This window comes from Talpa occidentalis, unplaced genomic scaffold (assembly GCF_014898055.3).
Source record: "Talpa occidentalis isolate TD23 unplaced genomic scaffold, MPIMG_talOcc4v2.1, whole genome shotgun sequence".
NCBI classification, from domain to species: Eukaryota; Metazoa; Chordata; class Mammalia; order Eulipotyphla; family Talpidae; genus Talpa; species Talpa occidentalis.
In genome coordinates this window covers 38,856,816-38,880,522 of record NW_026555331.1, presented here as the reverse complement: position 1 = coordinate 38,880,522, position 23,707 = coordinate 38,856,816, and the positions used below count along the sequence as shown (strand labels likewise).

Here is a 23,707-nt window from a genome sequence, read left to right as displayed (position 1 = left end):
GAGAGCAAGAAACACCTAAAAAGGGGAAGGCAGAGCCTGTCCCAACCTGCTGCTGGGGCTGATAAAACTATACTTCGGGAGTTTACTAGAAGAGAGAATTTAGAAATTCCTACCAGATCATAAGCAAACACTCTGGGGCCACCTGCACAGTAAATCTCAGAAAGAGACAGAGTGAGCTGCCCCCTATGTCCTATTTAAACCAGGAATCCCGGGCCTCCCCTGGTGGCGCAGGCGGTTGTGCGTAGCACTGTGAAGCTGTCTGCAGCCTCTGTAATGCCAGTTCGATCCCGGCCACCTGGTGAGGGTCCCACATGGCGCAGCAGACCTCTCCTGTCTTGCCCACTTCTCCCCTCAGTAATGTGTTTTGTCAGTCTGCCTGTTCTGTTCCCCGCTGTCTCTGGTGAATCCTCTCACCCTCCCGCAAATCTGGCCTGTACCCTGGCTCTTGTATAAATAAAATAAAATAAAATCTTAAAAAAAAAAAAAAAACCACAGGAATCCCTCACCACTCAGCATCGTTGTTCTTCCATGGACTCTGCCCACCTGGACTCCTTCCTACGTGTAATGTCACAGAATAAACTTTGCTTTGCTTTGTCTAGACATGAATTCTTTCATGGCCACAATTAAGAACAGAGGACCCTCCCGTCAAAACCTGATAAAAGTAACTACTGGTGCAAACTGGGTGAGGAATATGTGGGACCACTCTACATTATCTTTGCAACTTTTTCTGTTACTTCAGTATCTTTTATTATCTTCACATAGTTTTAAGAATTGTACCTGGAAGTATTAGTTTCCTGAGGCTGCTATAACAAAGAACCGCAAATCTGGTAGCTTAAGCTACAACAGAAATTAATTTACTCAGTTCTTGAGGGTGAAATTCAAAGTGAAGATGTTAATAGAGTTGGTTCTTTCTAAGGGCTGATTTCCTTTCATCTACCAATAGTCACAGGCTTGTAGATGTCTTTCTCCCATGTGTTCAACATATCTTTCCTTTAAGAACATTTCCCCTGCTTCTGAAGATGCTGGATTAGGGACCATTCTACTGGGTTAAGGGCCAGCCTAATGATCTCACCTTAAATTGATCAACTGTCAAGCCTTTTTCCAAATGGCCACAGTCACAGATACTGGGAGTTAGGAGTTAACATCCTTTTGGGGATACACAATTAACCCACAACACTGGGTCTACAAGAATCAACTGCACAAATACAGGAGACTTAAAGGAATTTTATCTTAAAAACAAAGAGAAACAAACTAAAGATAAAATTCTCTAGTTTCAGTTGACCAACCTAAATTAACATTTAAACAACACTGCTTAAAGAAGTGAGTGCCGTCTTCCATTGCACAAGTAGATGCAAATCAAAAGACAAACATAGCCAATGTCCCTCTCCTCTATCAAATTTCATATGGAGTCTTGGACGTAGCACTATACTGAATGGATAAATTGGATTCATAGGAAAATCACTGTGAGTCTAAAGTAAATGAAGATGCTAAGCCTAGACATATCTGCTGTAGGGTAAGGTAAAAAAAAGTATCAGGCTTTTCTGCCCTCCCACCATTAGGATTGATGACAGAACCCTGTGGTCCTGAATGCATGCCTGATGGCGGGCACTGGAGTAGGGTGTGAATGCTCATATGTAGATGGGACTCACCTGGGCTGAGACTGGGCTTACAAGGGCAGTGTCACGGGGACGCCAGCAGAACCACGGGAACAGCATAACTTCAAGTAGAGTGAAAAGAACAAAAGGAGCAGAGAAGCAAAGGCCAAGAGAGAACGTCGGTGAGCCCAGAGAGAGAGAAGACTTGCTGGGACCCCTGCCTGCCATGTACCTGGTAAATCCCAATAAAAGCCTGCAAAAGCCACCGAGGGTTCCTAGGACTCTCCTTTACCCCATCTCCTGAATCATAAAGATCCTGCTCTGGCCCATCCTGCCACTACATCTGTCTTCAAAATACTCAAATTTTAAGTCCTTCATGAGACCTTAAAAAGTGGCATGAATGCCACTTTGCTTGTTGAATGAATGTCAAAGCTTAAATTGTCTAGGTAGAAGAATTAGTCTTATTCAATATAACACAAACAGGTAATACTAAGACCAGGAGCACTTCCTAATATTTAGATTGTTGGAGAATTTTAATACTAGGAATATGTAACTAATGGAAATAGCAGGCTCTAAATGTAGTGAATTTCCTATTTCCAGAAATGAGAAGTGGAACAACTCTCCATTGGCTATTCACTTAGGCATTAAGTGGGAGACTACTACCTTGGAGTCCTTCTTTTGTTCTGCTTTTTAGTACTTTCATAGAAAAACATGTTAATATAACCTTCATAGGAATATTTTTAAAGAATTTCCTCATTTTCTGAATGCTAAATAACAAAGATGCAAATGGTTTGAAAATGGTTGAGAAAAAATGTAATTACGCTATACTGAATTAAAAGGTTGATCTTAACATTATCTTTACCTGTAGTTCTATTATGAGAAATGATTGCTTTTGTCCAATTGACGAGAATTTTGCTTAATTTAGCTTAATTTTCAGAAAAAGCGTTATTTTGCCAATTTTAAAATGTACACTTTTTGTACAGAACACACACCGTATTTCATCAGATATAGCAAGTATTTTTTGAGATTGTTTTGTGGGGAAAAGGTACCAAGCATACCCCCATACACTAGTTTTCACAAGTAGAACATTATTATTATAGAGACTTCTTTAGTACTTGTGTTTTAAAAACTTATGAGGTGCTTTTAGGCTGGAAAACAAAAAAGCTGAGCACACTCATGTAGTGGCACCTAGAATCTAGGTCCTTGATCAAGAAACAGACTAGTATTATGCCAGAAGTCCAGTGTTCTAGTTACTGCCTCCCTCCTACAAAAGTCGTCACCATTCTGATTAAAGAAGAGATTCGTTTTGCTTATTTTTATAGTAATAGAAATGAGCTCATAGAATATATAGTCTCCTGTGTTTTTTTAATCCAATATTCAATTTGTGTGATTTGTTAATATTGTACAATGTTCAATCTCTCCTCTGTTTAGTATTCCACTCTGTAAAAGAGGCATGATATACTTACCCATTCTACTACTGAAGGGTATTTGGGCAATGACCAGTTTGAGGCCATTATAAGTAGTAATGCTATGAACATTTTATTATAGTCATGCACATGTCCATATTTACATAGTAGGAAGGAATTGCTGAGTTATAGGATCAGCGTATCCTAAATTTTAACAGATACTGCCACACAATTTTACACCAGTTGACACTCCCACCAGCAATGCATGAGAGTTCCAATCGCTATAAATCCTCACCCACACTTAGTATATTGTCTTTTTAGCTTTAGTCATTTTAATATTTTTGTAGTAGCGTCACACTATGATTTTAATGTAGTTCCCTAATGAACGATGATGTTGAACTTCTTCTCATCTGTGCTATTCACATATCCCCTTTTATGAGGTGTCCTTGCCCAATTTTCTTTGGATTGCTAGTCTATGCTTTTAAATTTTGAACCACGTGAATGTATTACTTATTTTTTATAAAGTAAATTCAAAGGTAATGTAATTAAAAACAAATTTCATAGAATTCTATGTTGCACACTCTTCTTTGTAGAGATTTACAATATACTAGGAATTCTAAAGCTCTGCAATTCTTAAGTTCTCTCTCTCTCTCTCTCTCTCTCTCTCTCTCTATCAGAGGAAAGCACAAAATACCAGTCCCCACTACCACAAATTACACAATCACATTTCCCACATTTGGGGAAATCTCAGGGGCTAGCACATCCAGCATGCAATGGATAAATAAGCCTTACCTGAAAAACCCACTTTCATGATCTTCATGTCTCCCCTGACAGGTAAGTGTAAAAGCTTTATACTTTTCATCACCACAGAACAATTTGGAGAAACGCTGTTTCCTCTCCTCTGTAATTTTATTTTTTGTGGAATTAATAACTGCTTCTTTTTCACTTTCTTAGCACTTTTAGCTTCTTTTTCCAACTTTAATACGTATTTCATTTGATCTATTAAATATCTATTAATCTAATTTCCCAGATATTTCAAGTTAGATGAGCTATGAATTCCTCTTTTTGTGAATAATGTTTTGAACTTAATTTGCATCTAATACACTATGCTATAATTCTTACTGTCTACATCCATGTTTCTAATTAGGTTAGTCAAGTCCTTGAGGGCAGGAACCATGTTAACTAATCTTTTTATTCCAGAACAATGCCTGGCCTATTGTAGGTATTCAATTACTCACTGTTGAATTAATGAATAAGTATAATTCAATTAATTTAACCAGTGTCCTTATTCTTAGAGTTGGCCATCATCCTGTTTCAGTGAAAATGGGTTACTTTCTAAGTCTGTCATCTCTTACATCTCAGGATTTCTCTTCACTTACTCCTGATTATGTTTTCTTTCTTTCTTTCTTGACTTACTCCCATGCTTTGTTGGAGTACATCCTCTAGTGAATATTTCCATCCTCCCATATGTGAAAATATTTTAATTCCGCTCTTCCTCTGCCCTTTTATCCCAGTTGGTTTGTCTGAAATTTTAGATCGGAAGTTACTGTCCTTCAGACAATAGATTATCCTTTGAAGATAATCTATTATCTATCAAATTATAATCTATCAAATAGATTATCCTTTGAAGATAATCTATTTCATTGTGTTTTACCTTAAAAATGTTATGGTGATAAATCCAATGCCATGCTAATTTCCATCACTTTTTGTTTCTTCCCCCGGAAAACTTTTCCAGTCTTTATTCTTAGTCTTCTGACCCTTTTTTTTTTTTTTCCTTAAAGATTTATTTATTTATTTATTTGTTTATTTATTTATACAAGCACTGGGTTGTCAGAAGCGCGGGCGGTGGAGAGAATTCACCAGAGCGGGGAACAGAACAGGCAGACCGATGAAACACACTGCTGAGGGGAGAAGCGGGCGCGGCAGGAGAGGTCTGCACGCCTTGTGGGAACCTTGCAGGCAGCCGGGGATAGAACCGGCACTGCAGAGGCTGAGGGCAGCTTCGTAGCCCAGTGCTCAACCGCTGGGTCACCAGGGGAGGCCCACTTCTGACCCTTTTAATGATGCACTTAATATATTTTTTGTTGTTTTCACTCACTGGTACTTGGTGGACCTTTTCCACATGAAGATATTTCTCCTTTGGTCTTGGCAAAATTTCTTTATTTTTTGGATCATTTCCTCCCTGATCACTTTTTGTTCTCTTTTTCTGGAACTCTTAGTTTAACTGACCTGATGAATTAAAGGTTAAATGTTTTCTGAGCACTCTGTTGCAAAAAGCATATTAAGCAATAAAGCACAGAGTATCACACCACATCTTGAAAGCAAAACAATTTATTTCAAATGATCAAAAATTTTGTACACATTATTTCATTACAACTGTCCACTATTGTAAAATGCCACTGTTACTCTCAACGTCAAGCAATATAAAAACACAGGAAGCATTTGGTTCTCAGCAGGAAGAAATCCTCCACCAGGATTAAGTGTTCCTTTTTGCAGTTGTCTTAGAATTTATTAAATGCGTAGTATAGACTTGGCGTTGTATATATTTTCAATTCACATTCTACAAAAGTCACCAAAAGGTGAATGATACTTGTTTAAAGCAAAACGAGGGGGAAACGTTTGCAGTCCTTTTCTGTTTGGCACTGAACACTGAGACACTTGCGATCTTCCCTGAAGTCAGAGAAGTGGATTTTTCAAGAATAGTTTTCAATTTGTGGCTCTAACTATGCGCTTAAAACAGAAAAAGTAGGCAAGAAAGGAGACACCCAGAGGACCAGTGTTTAACAGGAATGAAACACCTGTGTGCCCAGGATTGGGAACGCTGACAGGGCTTACCACTCACCCTTCACGTCTGAAGTGGTGGGAAGGGAGGGAAGCTCTGAGTCCAGGTAAGTCCAAGAGTCCACCCTACCAGACTTGCTGGGTTCCGGGAGTGTGGAGCAATCCTAAGTCACCTCGCTCCCGCGAAGCCCTCCCCGCGCAGGCGCGGAGCGACGCTCAAAAGCGCCCCGCCCCCCCGCCCCCCACGCCCATGCGGGATTCCGCGCGGCGGCAGGACAGGTGGCCCAGAGACCTCGCCCGGAAGTGAGGCCCGCTGACAGGCGGATAACGGCCAGCAGGCTGAGAGTAAAATTCCCCCCACCCCCACCCCACCCCCAAAATCTTTTACAAACTTGGGGGATGAGGTGGAAAGCAGACAAGCAACGTGCCCCTTGGCCCCGCCCCTGGCCCGGGCGCCGCACGTGCCACACAGACCGCCTGGGTCGCGCCACGCAGCAGCCCGCGGAGACCCGGGGCCTCGGGCTGAGGCGGGAACCCGCCCCGGGAGTCGCGATCCCCCGCCCCTCTCCCCTCTGACGTCGCCTGGGAAGTCTGGGGTGGGAGGATCTCGGCCGCCCGGGCTCAGTGGCGTGGCGCGCCGGGGCCGGGAGAGGAAGCTCCTCCTCGACGCGTCGCGCCGCCTCAGCCTTGACCGGGTTCTCAGAGCAGAGTCCGCTCCCGCTCCCGCTCCCGCTCCCGCTCCGGAACAGCCGCGGCCGGCGTGGGCCGCGCGGGGCATGGGCGACCGCGTGACCTAGTGTCGGGCAGTCAGGAGGACTCGGCCGGGCCGACCGCGCGGGGGCGGACCCGGGCGGCCGAGGGGGCGCGGGAGCCGAGGGAGAGCCGGGCACACCCGGAACCGGCCGGCGCCTGAGCGCCCGGAGCGCGCGCGACCATGAACGGGGAGGCCATCTGCAGCGCCCTGCCCACCATCCCCTACCACAAGCTCGCCGACCTGCGCTACCTGAGCCGCGGCGCGTCCGGCACCGTGTCGTCGGCCCGCCACGCAGACTGGCGCGTCCAGGTGGCGGTGAAGCACCTGCACATCCACACGCCGCTGCTCGACAGGTAGGTCGCCCCCGCTCCGCGACGGGGCCCCGAATTCAGCCGCATCCCCACCCCGCCGGCCAGGCCCGGAGAGAGCGGCCACCGGAGCCCCAAAGGTGGTGAGCACGGGGCCTCAGGCACACCCCTCGTCGCCTCCAGGCAGCCCGAGGCCTGGGGCTGGCCAGGTGGCGAGAACCGGCTTCTCTAGAGATGCAGCCTGTGCTTTCCTCCCGGTTCTTTCCCTGCCTCCTCCTTCCCTCTTGCACTCCTGGGCTTCCCGGCACTGTCCAGCCAAAAAAAAAAAATCAATCTAGGTGTGAAGTAATCTCTGAATTACGTAGTTGTGTAAACAGTTGGCAGATCAGTAAAACGGGGGAGAAACCGGCACTCACAGCCCAACTCTAAACGTCCTATTGAAATGGGATTGAAATTGACGGGCGTTTACAGCGAGCATGGGTTTTGTTTTTTGTAGTAATTTTGAAATCGGATTCTACCCTCACCGGCCAGTGGGTCACTCTTAGCCACACGTGGCCATGGAGCGCTTGAAAAGGAACTGTGAGTGTAAAATACCGATTTCACTCTTAGTACCAAAAGAGGAAGTATAAAACCTCATGGACGCTTATATGTTGATAACCTAAGATTATAGTATCTTTTATCGATTGGGTTGAATGTAAGATAACATTAAAATTCATCTCACTTGTCTTTTTTTACTAGAAAATTAGAAAATTTAGAAAATTAGAAAAATTTAGATTGTGTAAATGTTCACATTACATTTTCATTGAACAATACTGCTCTAGAGTCTAGGATGCTGTGGGTTGGGGGTTTTGTTGTTTTGTTGGCAGTGGTGGTTTATTACCTGTAGTCATGAAACTTTCCCTGTCAAATTTACCCTGGCAGTTTAGCGCCTTTCACACAGGAAGGCCTGTCCCCAGAGGAAATATGTATGATTTGTGCTAACTGTAAACTGAATTAGAAGACTATTAAAATGGCAAAGCCAAAACCAATATTTTGAATGTCTCTCACATCCTAAAACACTTTTAGTATAACGTGGAAGTTTTAAGGGAAGGCTAGTTTCTGTTTCCAGAAAAATATTTCAACCACATGTCAGAGACTCGTGACTGTATGTGTTAGTCAATGGGTCTAGTCACTTAGTCTATTTGTTTTCCTTACAATAGCGATTTAACTAGGCCCTGATTAGGTTCTTAGTTAACATCTCTGACTGCACATTCTCCCCTCTTCCCCTTATATCTAATGTGAAAATACCTCCTATTAGATGCTTGATTAGCCAGAGGTTGCTAATGTCCAATACAGTTAAATTTATCAGCATCAGCCCTACCAATGTTACTGGACTTTCATCTTTTGCCTGTGTCACTATCAGACTTGGATGGGCCAGATCTCACAGAAGTCTGAGACACCTCTAAAGACTGTTCCACTTTTTGCATACCATAATACGAGTCTGGTGCTATACAGGGTGTGGTGTTGTTTACCCTGGACCTTGAATTCTGTGGAGCAAGTGCTAGGCAAGGGACTATAAGTGCATGTAGTCAGTTTGAAGGGTAGTGATTAGAGAGGGCGGATATCTTTTAAAATCAACTATGCAAATATATGGAAATCTAACATTGAAAGATCTACTAGGTATTTTATAACAAATCGATCCTCCCATTTTGGATGTTGCTTCTAAGGTTTTTTGTTTATTTTTTTAAAGATTTACTTATTTATGCATGTAAGAACTGGGATGTAAGCCAGAGGTCCTGGGGCCAGGGTGGGGAGGGGGGGCTTCACCAGAGAGAATAGGGAGCAGAACTAGCAGATCTACTGAAATACACTGCTGAGGTGAGCAGTGAGCGAGACAGGAGAGGTCTGCTGAGCCATGTGGGTTGCTCCCTGGCTGGCCAGTGATCGAACTTGTGCTGCAGTGGCTGGCAACACCTTGATAGTGCTGCCTTTAACCACTGTGCCCAGGGAAGCCCACTTCTCAAGTTTTTAATTTAAGTAAATTTTGTGCCATTTGGAAGCCCAGGATTGAGGGGTCAGTTGCCTTTCCATATTCATTAACAGTTTTCATAATCTTCACTAAATTGAGTTGAAAACTAATTCTATCATCAAAGAAGCCATAAGACCAGTGAAACACTCTGGAATAACTGCATTAGGTTCTTTTCTCCCACTTGTTACCTAAGATGTTAATATCGCAGCATTTATGCAGTCTGAGTATAAAGCTGGGCTATGTAATTGACTCACAGGGTGTCTTATTTCCTCACTTACAAAGTGGGAGATGGTATATACATGTACTTCTTGGTCTCTGGTGCAAATAATGTTTGCATTGTTCTTTGGGATCTCATGAAAGAAAAGTAAGTTTATGTTCTGTTACCTGTGATTGGTGAGTCATTTTCCATAACCTGACTTGTGTCCAATAAGTGGCTCTTCCCTAACAATTTTTAACTATTTATAAGTAGATGAGTCTGATTGGTTGTTCAGACACACAGTAGGGGAAATGACTGTTATTTGACTGAAATGTTAAGTTGGATAATTTGGGTGGTATATCAGCAGAAGCTGTATTTGACATTTCTATTTTTAGAATTACAAAAACCCATTTTAAACTGTTTTGGCTTTGTCTATTATTCCACTTACTCAATCTTTATAAAATCTGACTTCAATAACTTTCCTTCTTATCTGATGAAGCAGTAGAATGAGGGGAACATAGACTTAGTGATTCAAACCTTACTCTATGCCTGTCACTTATTATTGGCATGACCATTAGAAAATTACTAATTTATATGTGCCTCACTGCCCTTGTGTATAAGTAGAAATAATTAAAGCAACTGTAGAGGTTAATTTAGGATGATAGTGCATATGAAGTGGCCAAAATAGGATCAAAACAGAAGGAAGTATCTCATACTCTTAGAAGTGAGTGTATTAAGTATATATGAAATTTTGCTACCATTCCCTCTATATAGTTCTTTGAGTATTTCAGGAATCTTCAGATCCATCTTGTGTCTCGCTGTCAGGATGCAAAACAGTAATTGTCTTGTTGACCTACAACCCTTGATGCATATATAGAAATGTTTAAACTTAGGGTCTGTAAGTTAATTAAAACAGGTCTCAGACTGATAGAGTTGGTTACTTGATATTTGAGGTATTAAGTGGTAGAGATAGGGAGAAGAAGGAAGCTTTTCACTTTATATCCTCTTGTAATTTTTAAATTTCAAGGTATATTACCTATTCATAACATAAATGACTAAGATTTTTTGCTTTATTGTTTGTGTTTTGTTTCGAAAAACAAATCTCATAATCTGAGTTGGAATATCTGTTGTTTTCTTTTTTTTCAACAGTCATTCATCTAGAGCTTTGAGTGGTTACTCATCATCACTTACCCAATAGGCTTTTCCTAGAGACAATTTCTATTTTTTTTTTTACTGCTGCTACCAACACCCATTCAACCAGGGCAAAAACTGATGACATCTTGAATTCCCTTTTTTTTTTTTTTTTTTTTTTTTTAATAACCCTAGTCAGTCAATTACTAACCACCTGGGCATTCTATTCAGCTTGTGTTTTTATTTCCATTTGCAACCTTTATAATTTAGAGACTCTGCTTCACATCTTACCTAGTATTATAACCTCCTTAACATTCTGACTTTCAAACTGTATGTCTTTCTATTGATCCTACATTTTGCTACCAACTTAATCATCTGCTCATGTCATTCCTGCTTAAGAACCTATAGTCACAACTCAGAGATTACTACATAAAATGTAAACAGCTTCACCTGACTCTAAGCCTCTGCAGTATGACCCTGGTTCATATTCTAAGCATAGCTTTTATCTTCTTTGTATATAACTGGCACATATCTATTAGGTATACTACGTGAAAGGCACTGTTCCAGGTCCTGGGGATACACAGATGAAAAGACAAGGTCCCTCCCCTCTGAAGGTCACATCCATCTTGGTTACCCTTTTTCTAATGATTTAGAGTCTATCCATCCTTAAAGTGTAGTTGAAATCCCACCTCTAAAGACTATGGGGTAGCCCAAAGTTTACTCAGAGCTCCACATAGTTCTCTGCTTACTTACTTGTTTGCTTTTGGTGGCCTTTATTACATTCTGGTTTTTTTTTTTTTAATTTTAATTTTAATTTCTTACTTGGTCTCCTTATTTTTTTAACTTAATTGAGTAATAATTGACAAATATAATTGCATATTTTTAAAATGTGTAACATGACTTTGGTGGTGGATGTGGGTGGTGTGTTAAGATTTATCTGAAGAAGTGTGAGGCTATACCCTTAAATCGTATTATTGTTGTAAACCTACATTACATCAATAAAAAATCATATAGTTTGAAAAACTTAAGTGTACTACTTAATAATTTGATATACATACCCAATGTGGAACAATTACCAGAAGATAACAAATACAGTGTTGACATACAAATAAAAAGGTGCTCAGCATCACTAACCATCTGAGACATGCAAATCAAAACCACAGTGAGTTTTCTTAAAAGATTTCTGGCAGTTTAAGGGCATAATCTGCTACTTTATATTTATATTGTACATAGTGCTAAGCATAGTTTACTCATAATGAAAGTTTAATATTTATTTGTTTTATGTATGAGTAAGCAAATGAACCTGGAATTAGAGTTACCCCACAAATCTGTTTTAAGCATCTACCTGTTCTCATTGTTCCTGTCCTCAGTTCCAGTGTATAATTTTTAAGCATTAATATCCTTGCAACTATTATCATCTAGTCATTTAAACCTTTAACAATTTAGATGTTTTAATATTCAGGACATATCGGAAAATTTTCACATGGCATGCAACCATAAAGTTGAATGTAATATTGTAATCAAATCTGATCTTTTGAATACAATACAGACTTGTTTGCTTAGTTCACACACCAATTATTCTAATATCAATAGATTTATAAACTTACTCAGACATTGCATCTTTCCCTTTCCTAGAAAAGTACAATAATAATAACCTGGGTGTAGCACTTTTTTCTGTGATTGAGTTATGGAAGTTATTTTGATCTCTAAATTATCTGTGGAATATATAAGGTATGTCTTATCCCTACTTTATATGTGATGAAACTGAAGGATAAAGAAATTGCATAATTCATGAGATCAAAAGTTATCTAATGAGTCAAGCTTAATAAATTTTATGAACATAATAATTTTGTGTTTTTCATTATTTTAAAACATTTCGCATTTTCTGTTTTTAGTGAAAGAAATGATGTCTTAAGAGAAGCTGAAATTTTACACAAAGCTAGATTTAGTTACATTCTTCCAATTTTGGGAATTTGCAATGAGCCTGAATTTCTGGGAATAGTTACTGAATACATGCCAAATGGATCATTAAATGAACTCCTACACAGAGTAAGTATCTATATTCAGTGGCTATAATTCTGTTGTATAAACTATATATGTTTTGGTTTTACATGCAGTTAGATTATTTGGGTATATATAGATGAATCATAGTAAGAATAGTGAGAAACAAATGCAGTAGCAAAGTTTCACTATTTATGGCTTCTGTTGTGTTGTTAAAAATACTGTGGAGTCAGGCCCAGTATTCTAAGGGACCTAAGATTATTTTGCTTAGGTTACTGTTCCTGAATTATCCACATTTATATACACAGGAAGGCCTAGGAAGAAAAAGAGAAATTGTACACCATACAAATCAGAGTTAGTTGAGTCAGATTTTATTTTATATAAAAACAATTTAGGATTTAAATTAAATGCTAATAAAATCAGTTCAAAAAGTTCTGAATTAATAGGCCAAATAAATCTTTGAGTATTAAAAAAATTAGCTTCTCTGTTGGTAGACAATGGCATGAGCCTTTTACCTTTTTTTTTAATTATTTATACAAGCACTGGGTACAGTCAGAAGTGCGGGAGGGTGAGAGAATTCACCAGAGCCAGAGCAGGGAGCAGAGCAGGCAGAGGGACCAAAGCACACTGCTGAGGGGAGCAGCGGGCGGCAGGAGAGGTCTGCGCGCCATGTGGGACCCTCCTCTGGTGGCCGGGGAGCAGCCGGGGATCAAACCGGTGCTGCAGAGGCTGCGGGCAGCTTCACAACCCAGCGCTCAACCGCTGCGCCACCAGGGAGGCCCTACCTTTTGTTTTTGTTTTGTTTTGTTTTTTTCAATGTATTTGTTACTCAGGCTCTGATTGAGAATCCCATCAGTAAACACATTTTGGGATTCTCTTTCTCAAAATATATGTATTCACCTATTGTTGTTTATTTGAGTTTACATTATTAATATATCCAATATAGGTTCTCTTGAGTAGTTTATATTACTCAGTCTATTTTTTTTAAGAGTTGGCTTATTTAAAACTGGTAATAGAATCTATAAAATTCTATTGTTGGACACTCCTAAATTCTGATACATTACAAAAGGAAGAATGGGCCCCACTGTCTACCTGTCATGAAGTGACTTCCTCTTTGTTTCAAGATATGTCACATTGTACAATATTTGTCATGACCATCTGAAACAAGGATAAAGTAACCAGTGTCACAGCATAAGATTTCATCTGAGACTGTACCCCAGCATCCATACATTTGATCTTCAGCACCATGGAAATGGTGGCAAAAAGTGAAAGGGGGGAATTGTTAGGGTGAAAGGATGTCCTGAGCTATTTCCATACAGGCTTTGTGGATGTCACCCCCCACTCCATCAAAACACTGGGAACTACAAATCCCAGGATCCCCAAAGGGAAGTTGCGAGGACCTAAGGGAAGAGTTAATCAGCCATTTTCTCTGTTTGTAAATAAAAACCAGCCATATTAGTGGGGTTGGGCACACTTGGCTCGTGTTCTTGGCCAGGCAGATTTGGTCTAGGTGGGTCATTTGGGATTCCAGGTCGGCGGAACTGGTAGGACACATTTAAGAATTTATCTTCCTCTTTTTTCCGAGTTGCACATTTCCTCATTCCCCTTCCCTTGTAAATAAACCTTCTGTTAACCTTTAAAAAATAATAATAATAATAAAAATAAAAAATAAAAAAAGATTTTGTGTGACCATTGCAGCTATCAAAATACAAATATTAGGGCTTCTCTGGTGGCTCAGGGGTTAAGATGCAACCTATGAAGCAATCCACAGCCACTGCAGCACGAGTTCAATTCCCAGCCAGCCAGGGAGAAACCCACATGGTGGGACAGACCTCTCTTGTCTTGCCTGCTACTCCCCTCAGCAGTGTACTTCGGTCCGTCTGCCTGTTCTGTTCCCTGCTCTATCTCTGGTGAATCCTCTCACCCCCATCTCTGGCCTGTACCCCAACTCGTGTATAACAATAAATAAATCTTTAAAAAAATACAAATATCAGTGAAGCACATTTTTTATTATTGAAAAATGAATATTTAAGGTGAAATTCTTATGTTTTCTTCCAGTACCCCTACACCCCAAAAGATACTTTGGCACCCAAATTTGGAGCCCACCAAAAATTTTATCATGTTTCAAGGGGATTGCTAGATTTTGGAAGAAATCATAAAATCTACAATAAGCCCTTCCTTTTCTTCCTCTTTATGTTAAAAGCCTCCAAAACAATACTATACTGCAGAAAGTTCTCATTACTCCTTTAAACTACATAATTTTCAGGAAAAGTAACCACTTTACAAATTAAAAGATTCAGTTACTAAAGTGGAAGGATGTGTATATATACAAGAGGAAGTAATGTTCAACTTTAGTGTATTTTGTGTTTCTTTTGTTTTTCTGTATGTCATTATTAGGCTAGGATTTATCTTAAAGCACTTCCCCCAACCTCACAAAAGATTGTTGAAAAGTGACCCAGTAGCAGAAAGCATTCTGAAGATGAATTATGAGGCTTCTGTAGAAACATACTTTTCCATTTCATTGTTAAAAATGTTCTTGGAAAAAATAAGTATAAAATAAAAATGTTCTTGGGAACAAGGTGCCTCATGTATTATTGAATCTTTCCAAAGTATCTAATGTATCTAATTTTTCTGAGTATAGTCATTCTGGAAAGCTGCATTAACTTCATATTCAGAAAACATTTAAGAAAATTCAGATAAACATCATTTGTAAATACAAATAAATAAAATCATTATGGTTTAAATGTATCCATATGATATATGCTTTAAAAATGAAAATGATCATTGTTTCCTTCACAAAAACAAGGTTCCAAAAGGCTAATTTTTCAAACTAGAGTGCAAATTAATTATTTGGCTGAAAGTATAAGACAGTAATGCTTAATCTATAAATATATTATGGTCATAATTTTAATTGATGCAGTGATTATTATAAATTAGGTTTTATATTATTAGGAAAATTAAAATATAGGTTTTGAATGAATGGATAGATACATAATAGAAACTATTTGTGTTTGTATGGTAGTATGTACACTTTATATCATATAAGCTGTAGAATAGGGAGATGGGTGTGAGTATAAGTGTATGTGTCTAAGTATCATTCAGATAAAAACTAATTGAAAGCTGGGTCAACAAAAGAAAGAAGTCCCAAGAACATGTAGTTGCATTAACTATATAAACTAAAAGTAAATAGCAATACTATAAAGTTATCACTAGTTTTTCTAAAAAGTAAGAAATAAGATGGAGATTAATGTGAAATTGATACATGTAATAAAAATGAGCATATGTTCTAACCTTTATGTAATATTTCCTCTTAGAAGTTTAATTTTCTAATCAGAAATTTAGCCACTAATTTTTGATTTATTTCTTTCCATATATATGAAGAAAACTGAATATCCTGAAGTTCCTTGGCCTTTGAGATTTCGCATCCTGCATGAAATTGCACTGGGTGTAAATTACCTGCACAATATGAATCCTCCTCTACTTCATCATGACTTGAAGACTCAGAACATTTTATTAGATAATGAATTTCATGTTAAGGTAATATTGTAAAAGTTTACTGCATCTTTAAAAACAGTTTAGTTCGTTCCTCCACCTGAAAAATTTACTGTATCACCTTTTCCAGAGGCCCTGACTTTTATAATCAGTGTCTCTTCTTCCTTAATCATTCCTAAACCAAAGATATTGATAGAATTACCCTACAAAATACAGTCATTATGTTTTTAATTGAAATTTTATTTTGAAATTGGTATAGGTGCACAAGAAGTTACAAGAACAATGCAAAGAGGTCCCAGTTTCCACGAGTGGTTATATTGCACATAATTAATAGTGCAATTTCAAGACCAAGAATTTGACATTAATGCAGTGCCTGTATGTAATTCTGTATCACATTAACACATTTAAATTTGTGTAACTACCACAGAAATCAAGATACAGCACTAATTGACAGAAAGATTGCTTATGATTCTCCTTTTAATCATGACAAACTCCTTTCTCCACTATTCTAGACCTCTGAAAATAACTAATTTGTTTTCCATCTCTGTAATTTTGTCATTACAGAGATGTCATTTCCACATGATAGCCCTTCTGATATTTGAAGATAGCTATACTCCAACTCCTCACTGACACCTGTGTTTTGTCCTCCCTGCTAAGCATTCTTAGTTCCTTCAACCAGTTTCCTTATTAGATGGATTTTAATTCCAGGTGCTTTTGTTTATATATCTTTCTTTAAATCTCTGTTAAATTTTGATCCTCAGAACTGAAAAAAAATTACTTTTTGATATGGTTTAATGAGTGTAGAATATGATTTCCCTGGTCTTAAATACTCTTATTTCTTTAATATTTCTTTAATAATTCATCACTTTAGGGGGGGAGACAATGCTATATCACATTCAAATTAGGCTTAGTTTCAACAAAAAGCCCTGTTTTTTCGTGTATTGTTGCTTCAGCCACATTTCCTTAATGTACTTTCAGAGTACTTTCTGGAGATGAGCAGATTTTATCATGTTAGATTTGGAGTGATCACTTCAGTCTCTTTAGACCTTTTTGAACATTATATTTGTAGTTCAGGGGTTGAACTTTCTCTATCAGCTTTGTATCATCCTTGAATTAAATTAACCAGATTTTTGTATCTTCACGTCGTAACTTTTAACCAGTACACAGCTCAAATCATAACTGTAGAGCATGATGCCAAAACCTTCCTTCAGGTCATTATGAATCCTTTTCTTATCACCACTGTTGGGGAATAGTAAATCTTTCAATTTGTTAGGATTACTCCTAAAAGAGCTATTATACATGGGCCTCCCCGGTGGCGCAGCAGTTGAGCACTGGGTTGTGAAGCTGCCCGCAGCCTCAGCAGCGCCAGTTCGATCCCCGGCTGCTCCCCGGCCACCGGAGGAGGGTCCCACATGGCACATAGACCTCTCCTAATGCCCGCTGCTCCCCTCAGCAGTGTACTTTGGTCCTTCTGCCCGCTCTGCTCCCCACCCTGGCTCTGGTGAATTCTTTCACCCTCCCGCGCTTCTGACTGTACCCAGTGCTTGTATAAATAATAAATAAATAAATCTTTAAAAAAAAAAGAGCTATTATACAACCCATGTTTCTTTCTTTTTGTCCATAAGACTATTATGAAATAGTCTTCTCATATATCATCATGCAGACTCCTTCACCTCCTTCAGCCTCATTATCAAGTTTGGCTTTTCCTGACCATTCATCCAGTTCCTCTCTATTCTTGTATTTTGGTATATGCTTCCCCACAGAATTTTTCACTGATAAAAGATTTTTAATAAATATTTATTGACTATCTTCCCCAGTTAGTAAGCAAGCTCTGTGAAGACAAAAATTTCAGTCTGTTTTATTAACTATGACATGCTCAGCTCATGCCAATGAAGCATTCAGTAACTACTTGTTGAATGAACAAATGAATGCATTCCAGGTCTCTCATATATACACTAAATACACCTGCTAACTTAATGGTCATGTGGATTTATTATTCAAGTATTTCAGACTGCTTTCTAATATATAAACTTTTTACATTTGCTCTTTCATGGTAGTAATACTGTCAAGAAAAGAAATGAAGTCAGTTTTTATTCTGTAAGTAATTATGGAGCAACTATGGAATGCTGGGCATTGTGCCAGTCACTTGGGGTAAATCCATGAGATCTGAAATTGACCATTTGTCTAATGTAATTTGGTTTTCATGAATTTTTGCTGACTTTTTCATTATCCATAAAGTATTCCTTTCATAAATTTTCTAAGTTTTTTAAAACAGATTGAAAATCATCTCCTACCAACATATTGATTTGCAAAATCAGTGTTTCTTTTACCTTCTTAAAAATCAGAGTGACATTTTCTTTTCTCGTATCCTATAAACTTTCCATTCTGTCTCACAAAGAACACTAAAAACATTATGGAGGTATTTTCAAATATTGCCAATAACCTGAAATATATATACATATTTATAAAATATATATCTTACATATATATTATATAAGATAATGTGAAACTTATATTTTATAAACTTACATTTTATAAACTTTTCAACCTCCGTGGATTTTATTTTCTTTATAACATTTTCTCTGGTTTCATATCTAAGTCAACTCTTGGATATTTTTTGGAGAAAAATTTTAAATTCAATATTTTCCCTTTCAGATTGCAGATTTTGGTTTATCAAAATGGCGTATGATGTCCCTCTCACAATCACGAAATAGTAAATCTGCACCAGAAGGAGGGACAATTATCTACATGCCACCTGAAAACTATGAACCTGGGCAAAAATCAAGAGCCAGTGTCAAACATGATATATATAGGTAAAGTATGTTCCTTTTGCTCAGAGTTAATGTTATCTGAAAAATAAGATTAGGGACCTCCCTGGTGGCACAAGGGGTTAAGTCTCAGTATTATGACGCAATCTGCAGCCACTGAGGCATGAGTTAGATCCCTGGCCAGCCAGAGGGCTAGCCCACATGGCATAGCAGACCTTACCTATCTCACCTGATGCTCCCCTCAGCAGTGTATTTTAGCAGATTTGCCTTTTCTGCTCCCCACTCTGCCTCTGGTGAATTCTCTCACCCTCCCACATATCTGGTCTACACCCTAGCTCTTGTATGCATAAATAAATTAATCTTTAAAAAAATAAAAAATAATCAGTCAGAATTTTGAAGCTACATTTTAAAGCATGATTTTATTTCTTCACTCATAAGTATGGTGAAAATAAATTGGTAACCACAGTGGTTAATATTTTTCAAATTAGAAATGCCTTATTTGAAGCCACTTTTATAAATCCTTAAAAAAAGGTAAGGCATATGTTACTGTTCTGTAAAATTATAATACTCAGGGTTTTTATCATATATTACTTTGATGGGGAGAGGGAAATTATGTGTGGTTAACATTTATCCACTAACAAAGAAGATAATTTCTTAAATGAGGAAAAAAGGTCACTCGAATAGGACTACATTAGACAATTTTTTTAATTTGTCTTTATTTTGTGTGAATAATAAATCATGTAACTAGAGGGCATAGCTTATATAGATATTTAGGAATGATTATCACAAGTCATCTTTGTGACTTCAAGTTTTTATTATAATAATTACCTTTTTTCAAATTGGGATTAATTTCCTTTCAAAACAAAACTGTACATGAATACTTATCATCTTGGCTATACTTCTTTTTTGAACATTTTAGTACCTTACCACTTTAAGAAACTACATTACTATTACTATAGTCAGCCTTTAAATTTCTTTTTTTTTTTTTTTTTAAAGATTTATTTTATTTATTTATACAAGCACTGGGTACAGTCAGAAGCACGGGAGGGTGAGAGAATTCACCAGAGCCAGAGCGGGGAGCAGAGCAGGCAGAAGGACCGAAGTACACTGCTGAGGGGAGCAGCGGGCGGCAGGAGAGGTCTGCGTGCCATGTGGGACCCTCCTCCGGTGGCCGGGGAGCAGCCGGGGATCAAACCGGCGCTGCAGAGGCAGCGGGCAGCTTCGCAACCCAGCGCTCAACCGCTGCGCCACCGGGGAGGCCCTCAGCCTTTAAATTTCACGCTACTTTAGTTTATTATACATTTTTAGTTTATAATGTACTAAGTATATATTTTTATATTAAACAGCTATGCAGTTATCACATGGGAAGTTTTGTCCAGAAAACAGCCTTTTGAAGGTAAGTATACTTTGACTTTCTTAGTCTAGGTAATATCATTTGGTTGGCCACACTCAGAATTGTGTAAGGTTCATTTTATTTTAAATCTGCCTACCATTCATTTTGTGGGAAATATGGTATAAAAACATTATAATTTACCACTTGTGAATCCACTGTATTGTGGAAAGTATACTGGATTAAGGATCAGAAAAATACATTTTCTAATTCTTGTTCTGACAGCATTTAGCCCTATGAGAAATTCACTAAATCTCCTGTATCCTCATTTTTTTATCTGAAAAATGAAAATTTTGAATTTCTGTTTCTAAGATTCATTTTAGCTATAAAACTCTTTATTTTATTTATTTGTTTGTTTGTTTGTTTGTTTGTTTATTTGCACAAGAACCAGGGTACAGGCGGATTCGTGGGAGGGTGAGAAGATTCACCAGAGACAGAGCAGGGAACAGAACAGGCAGACTGACTGAAATATACTGCTGAGGGGAGCAGCAGGCAAGACAGGAGAGGTCTGCCTCGCCATGTGGGACCCTCGCCGGCTGGCCAGGATCAAACCAGCACTGCAGAGGCTGCAGACAGCTTCACAGTGCTGCACTCAACCGCCTGCGCCACCAGGGGAGGCCCGATTCTAGCTATAGAACTCTTTATATGAAAATTTAATTAGTGGTCCTTCTGTAAAGAACCAGTAAACATTAAGAAATAATTTAAACTTTCTGGTAATAGTTCTTAATTTTGAGGTTTGTATAGGTCACCTTGCTATAAACAATCTCAAAATCTCAGTAGTTTAAAATAAACTTTGATTTATCATTCACATTAGGGGATTATCTGAAGTAGCTCTTTTTTATTTTCTGCTCAGCCCTGAGGTCTGTTTTACTCTTCTCTACCTGTGTTTCATTGGCCAAATCAAATTATATAACCAAGTGCAAAAAATAAAAATCTTTCTCCCACAGGAAGGAGGTAGACAAGTCTGGTAATGACTGGGATATATGTATTCCTTTGACAGAAAATGGGGTAATTTAATGAATTACTCCCATATTTTAAGATTCTCTCATTTTCACTTTGAGTAATATATATTTTTTTAAGATTTTATTTATTCATGTAAGAGCTGGGGTACCGGCCAGAGATGCAGGGGGTGAGAGGATTCACCAGAGACAGAGTGAACAGAACAGGCAGATTGACCAAAGTACACTGCTGAGGGGAGCAGTGGGAGAGCCAGGAAAGGTCTGCTGCACCATGTGGGTTGCTCCCTGGCCGGCCGTGGATCAAACTCATGCTGCAGAGGCTGCAGATTGCTTCATAGTGCAGTACTTAACTACTTGTGCCACCAGGGAAGCCCTGAATAATATATTTCTAATGAATGAAATATATTTGTTTCTACAGAAGTCACCAACCCTTTGCAGATTATGTATAGTGTATCACAAGGACATCGACCTGACACTAATGAAGAAAGTTTGCCATTTGATATACCTCATCGAGCACTTATGATCTCTTTAATACAAAGTGGATGGGCACAAAATCCAGATGAAAGACCATCTTTCTTAAGTGAGTGTAAAGTATTAACCTGAACCTTTTAAGTTGTGAAAGTAACAAATATACTGTGAATTAAAGATTTCTTGAATAATTATGGAAGTTAGATGACAAAATCAGTGTTTTGTTTTTAATTCTCTTTTCTTTTGCTATTCATAGCATTTATAAAGGGGTAACTATTTCTAGAGCAGAATTGAGAATTCCTAACAGAAAAATTATTTGATAGAAGTTATCTTTCCACTCACATTAAAAAAGAATTTATTGACCACCTGCCACGTGGTTCGTACTGAGATGAGCATGAGTAACAGAGTAATGAACAAGGTTAATCTAAGTTGCTAAATTCCTGGAGTTCACATTCTACTTTGAAAAGGCAGGGGAAAACCACATAAATAAACAAGTCATAAATTGTGAAAGTCCTATAGGGAAATAAGCCCAATAAAAGAGTAGCTAGGGGAGGGGCAGAAAGCCTTTTAGATAGAAGTTAAAAATTTGAACTGAAATTTGAAGCTTGGGAAGAAGGCAGCCATTCAACAGCTAAAGGAAGAGTATTTCAAGCAGAGAAAACAGCAAGGAAAAGGCCTTAAGACCAGAAGAGAAAACTTTAGTATTTGCAAGGAACAAGAAAGAAAGGTGTGTATAGCTGGAAAACAGTGAGCAAGGAAGGGAATAATATGAGAAAAGATTAGTGGGGGGAGAAGAGGCTATTGCCATCATTAAAATGTTACATATTCCAAGTACAATGGAAAACCATTAAAGTATTTTGTAGGAAGATGACATGATTTCATTTAAGTTTATAAGAAACCAATGCTGTTGCATGGAAAATAATTGGAGAAGGGAAGAATAGAAGCAAAGAGAGCAGCTAGGAGGCTCTTGCAGGAATTTCCTAATTAAGGTGGTAATCCTGAAAGAAAAATTTGATAGAATTAAGATTTGTTTCAGAAGTAAAATGAATCCTCACCTAAATGTAAATGTAGAAGAGAATCTTCAACACCTTGGGCAAGGCAAAGAATTCTTAGATATTACATAATAGTAAGATCCATTTTGAAAAAACTAATAATCGGACTTAAATAAAATTTAAATTTTTGCATTTTAAGAGTCCATTAAAAAGATTGAAAAGACTAGATGCAAACTGAGAATCTTCATTCCAACTGAAAAAACAATGAAATAGATTTTCCAATAAAAACTGTCCAGTGCTCACCATTTTTACATTTAAAAAGAGTAAAAGTTGCTAAAATAATGGATTCACATATTATCTTCTATTTCCCAGAGCCGTGAGCCTGGGGGCCATATACCCTTTGTCCCAGGGCCATCTCCTCTCCACTCCCTAAAAATTGTAGCGCCCTAAAAAATGTAGCCATCGGGCAATACTTCTTTATGAATTTCCTGATTTTTTTCCTTATTGTTCATTGATGACTTTGGTTTTTGGCTTACTTTTTCACCCTGCATTAATCATATTGTTCAGTACTTGTGGGGAACATTCTTCAGATCTCTGAAGTTCTCTCTCTTTGCACGTCCCCTTTTCTCTGGTACTCTGTCCCTATGAACCTATCTGCCTTAGTTTACCAAGACTCTCAGCCCCATCTCTTCAACTCTGAATGTCTACCAAGCTCTATTTCACTTCCTTCTCTTTGTGCTTTAATTAGAAATTTTCTCAGGTAGTAATCCAGGAAATCTTAAGGTTCATCTCATTTGTTTCCCATATGTTAGAGATCAATGTTCTTTGTTGTCTGATATCCAGTGTCTTAAAAACATTCACTGTTTCATTTACTTTGTCAGGCTTTTTAGTTGCTTAAATCAGGAAGATAAACCATTTCCAACTACTCCATTTTGATCTGAAGTGGAAGTCACTAGTTTCTGTAAATTAATGGCCAAAATCAGGCACTAAACACTACTTAGCAATTCCGTTATGCTTCTCAAATACATCTGCTATTCCATTATCATAGATCAGCTGTCCTTAAAGTATAAGAGTGTACGAAGCTTGGGGTGCAGGTGGGAGCATGAGGGTTGGTCTCTGGCACTCTTATAAGGAGTTCACAAAATCAAAGCTGTTTTCAAAATAATAAATACTAGGAATTATTTTCCCATTTTTACTCTTCTCTCATAAGTGTATAATGGATTTTTCCAGAGGTGTGATTATATCATTATTCCAATAGTTAACATTTGTGTTCGCATATATTCTTCTGTTCTAAATTTTTCTGTTTTAATTTCTAATTTAGTAAGTATCAGTAGATATGACTCATATATACAAACCTTCTTTGGGGTAGTCAACAATTTTGAAGAGTCCTGACATATAAAAGTCTGAGAATTACTCCCATAGATTATCATCTTTGCTGAAAACAACACTCAAGTTCTA

At 38.2% G+C, this 23,707-nt stretch overlaps 1 protein-coding gene and 1 non-coding gene across 3 annotated transcripts in view; one reads left to right on the top strand and one right to left on the bottom strand.

The window, feature by feature from the left end:
- Window positions 1-3,676: 3,676 nt before the first annotated feature.
- LOC119252071 (U1 spliceosomal RNA) lies at window positions 3,677-3,843 on the bottom strand. Its single transcript, XR_005126716.1, has one exon. It is a non-coding gene; the product is annotated as a U1 spliceosomal RNA (small nuclear RNA).
- A 2,854-nt stretch (window positions 3,844-6,697) lies between these two features.
- RIPK2 (receptor interacting serine/threonine kinase 2) overlaps window positions 6,698-23,707 on the top strand; it is a 33,028-nt gene continuing 16,018 nt past the window's right edge. For both annotated transcript variants that reach the window (XM_037504348.2, XM_037504343.2), the window contains exons 1-6: window positions 6,698-6,889; window positions 12,075-12,228; window positions 15,562-15,717; window positions 18,328-18,485; window positions 19,787-19,836; window positions 21,208-21,369. In XM_037504348.2, the coding sequence (XP_037360245.1) occupies window positions 6,717-6,889; window positions 12,075-12,228; window positions 15,562-15,717; window positions 18,328-18,485; window positions 19,787-19,836; window positions 21,208-21,369 (853 nt within the window). In that variant the 5' untranslated portion in view covers window positions 6,698-6,716. The remainder of the gene's footprint in view (window positions 6,890-12,074; window positions 12,229-15,561; window positions 15,718-18,327; window positions 18,486-19,786; window positions 19,837-21,207; window positions 21,370-23,707) is intronic.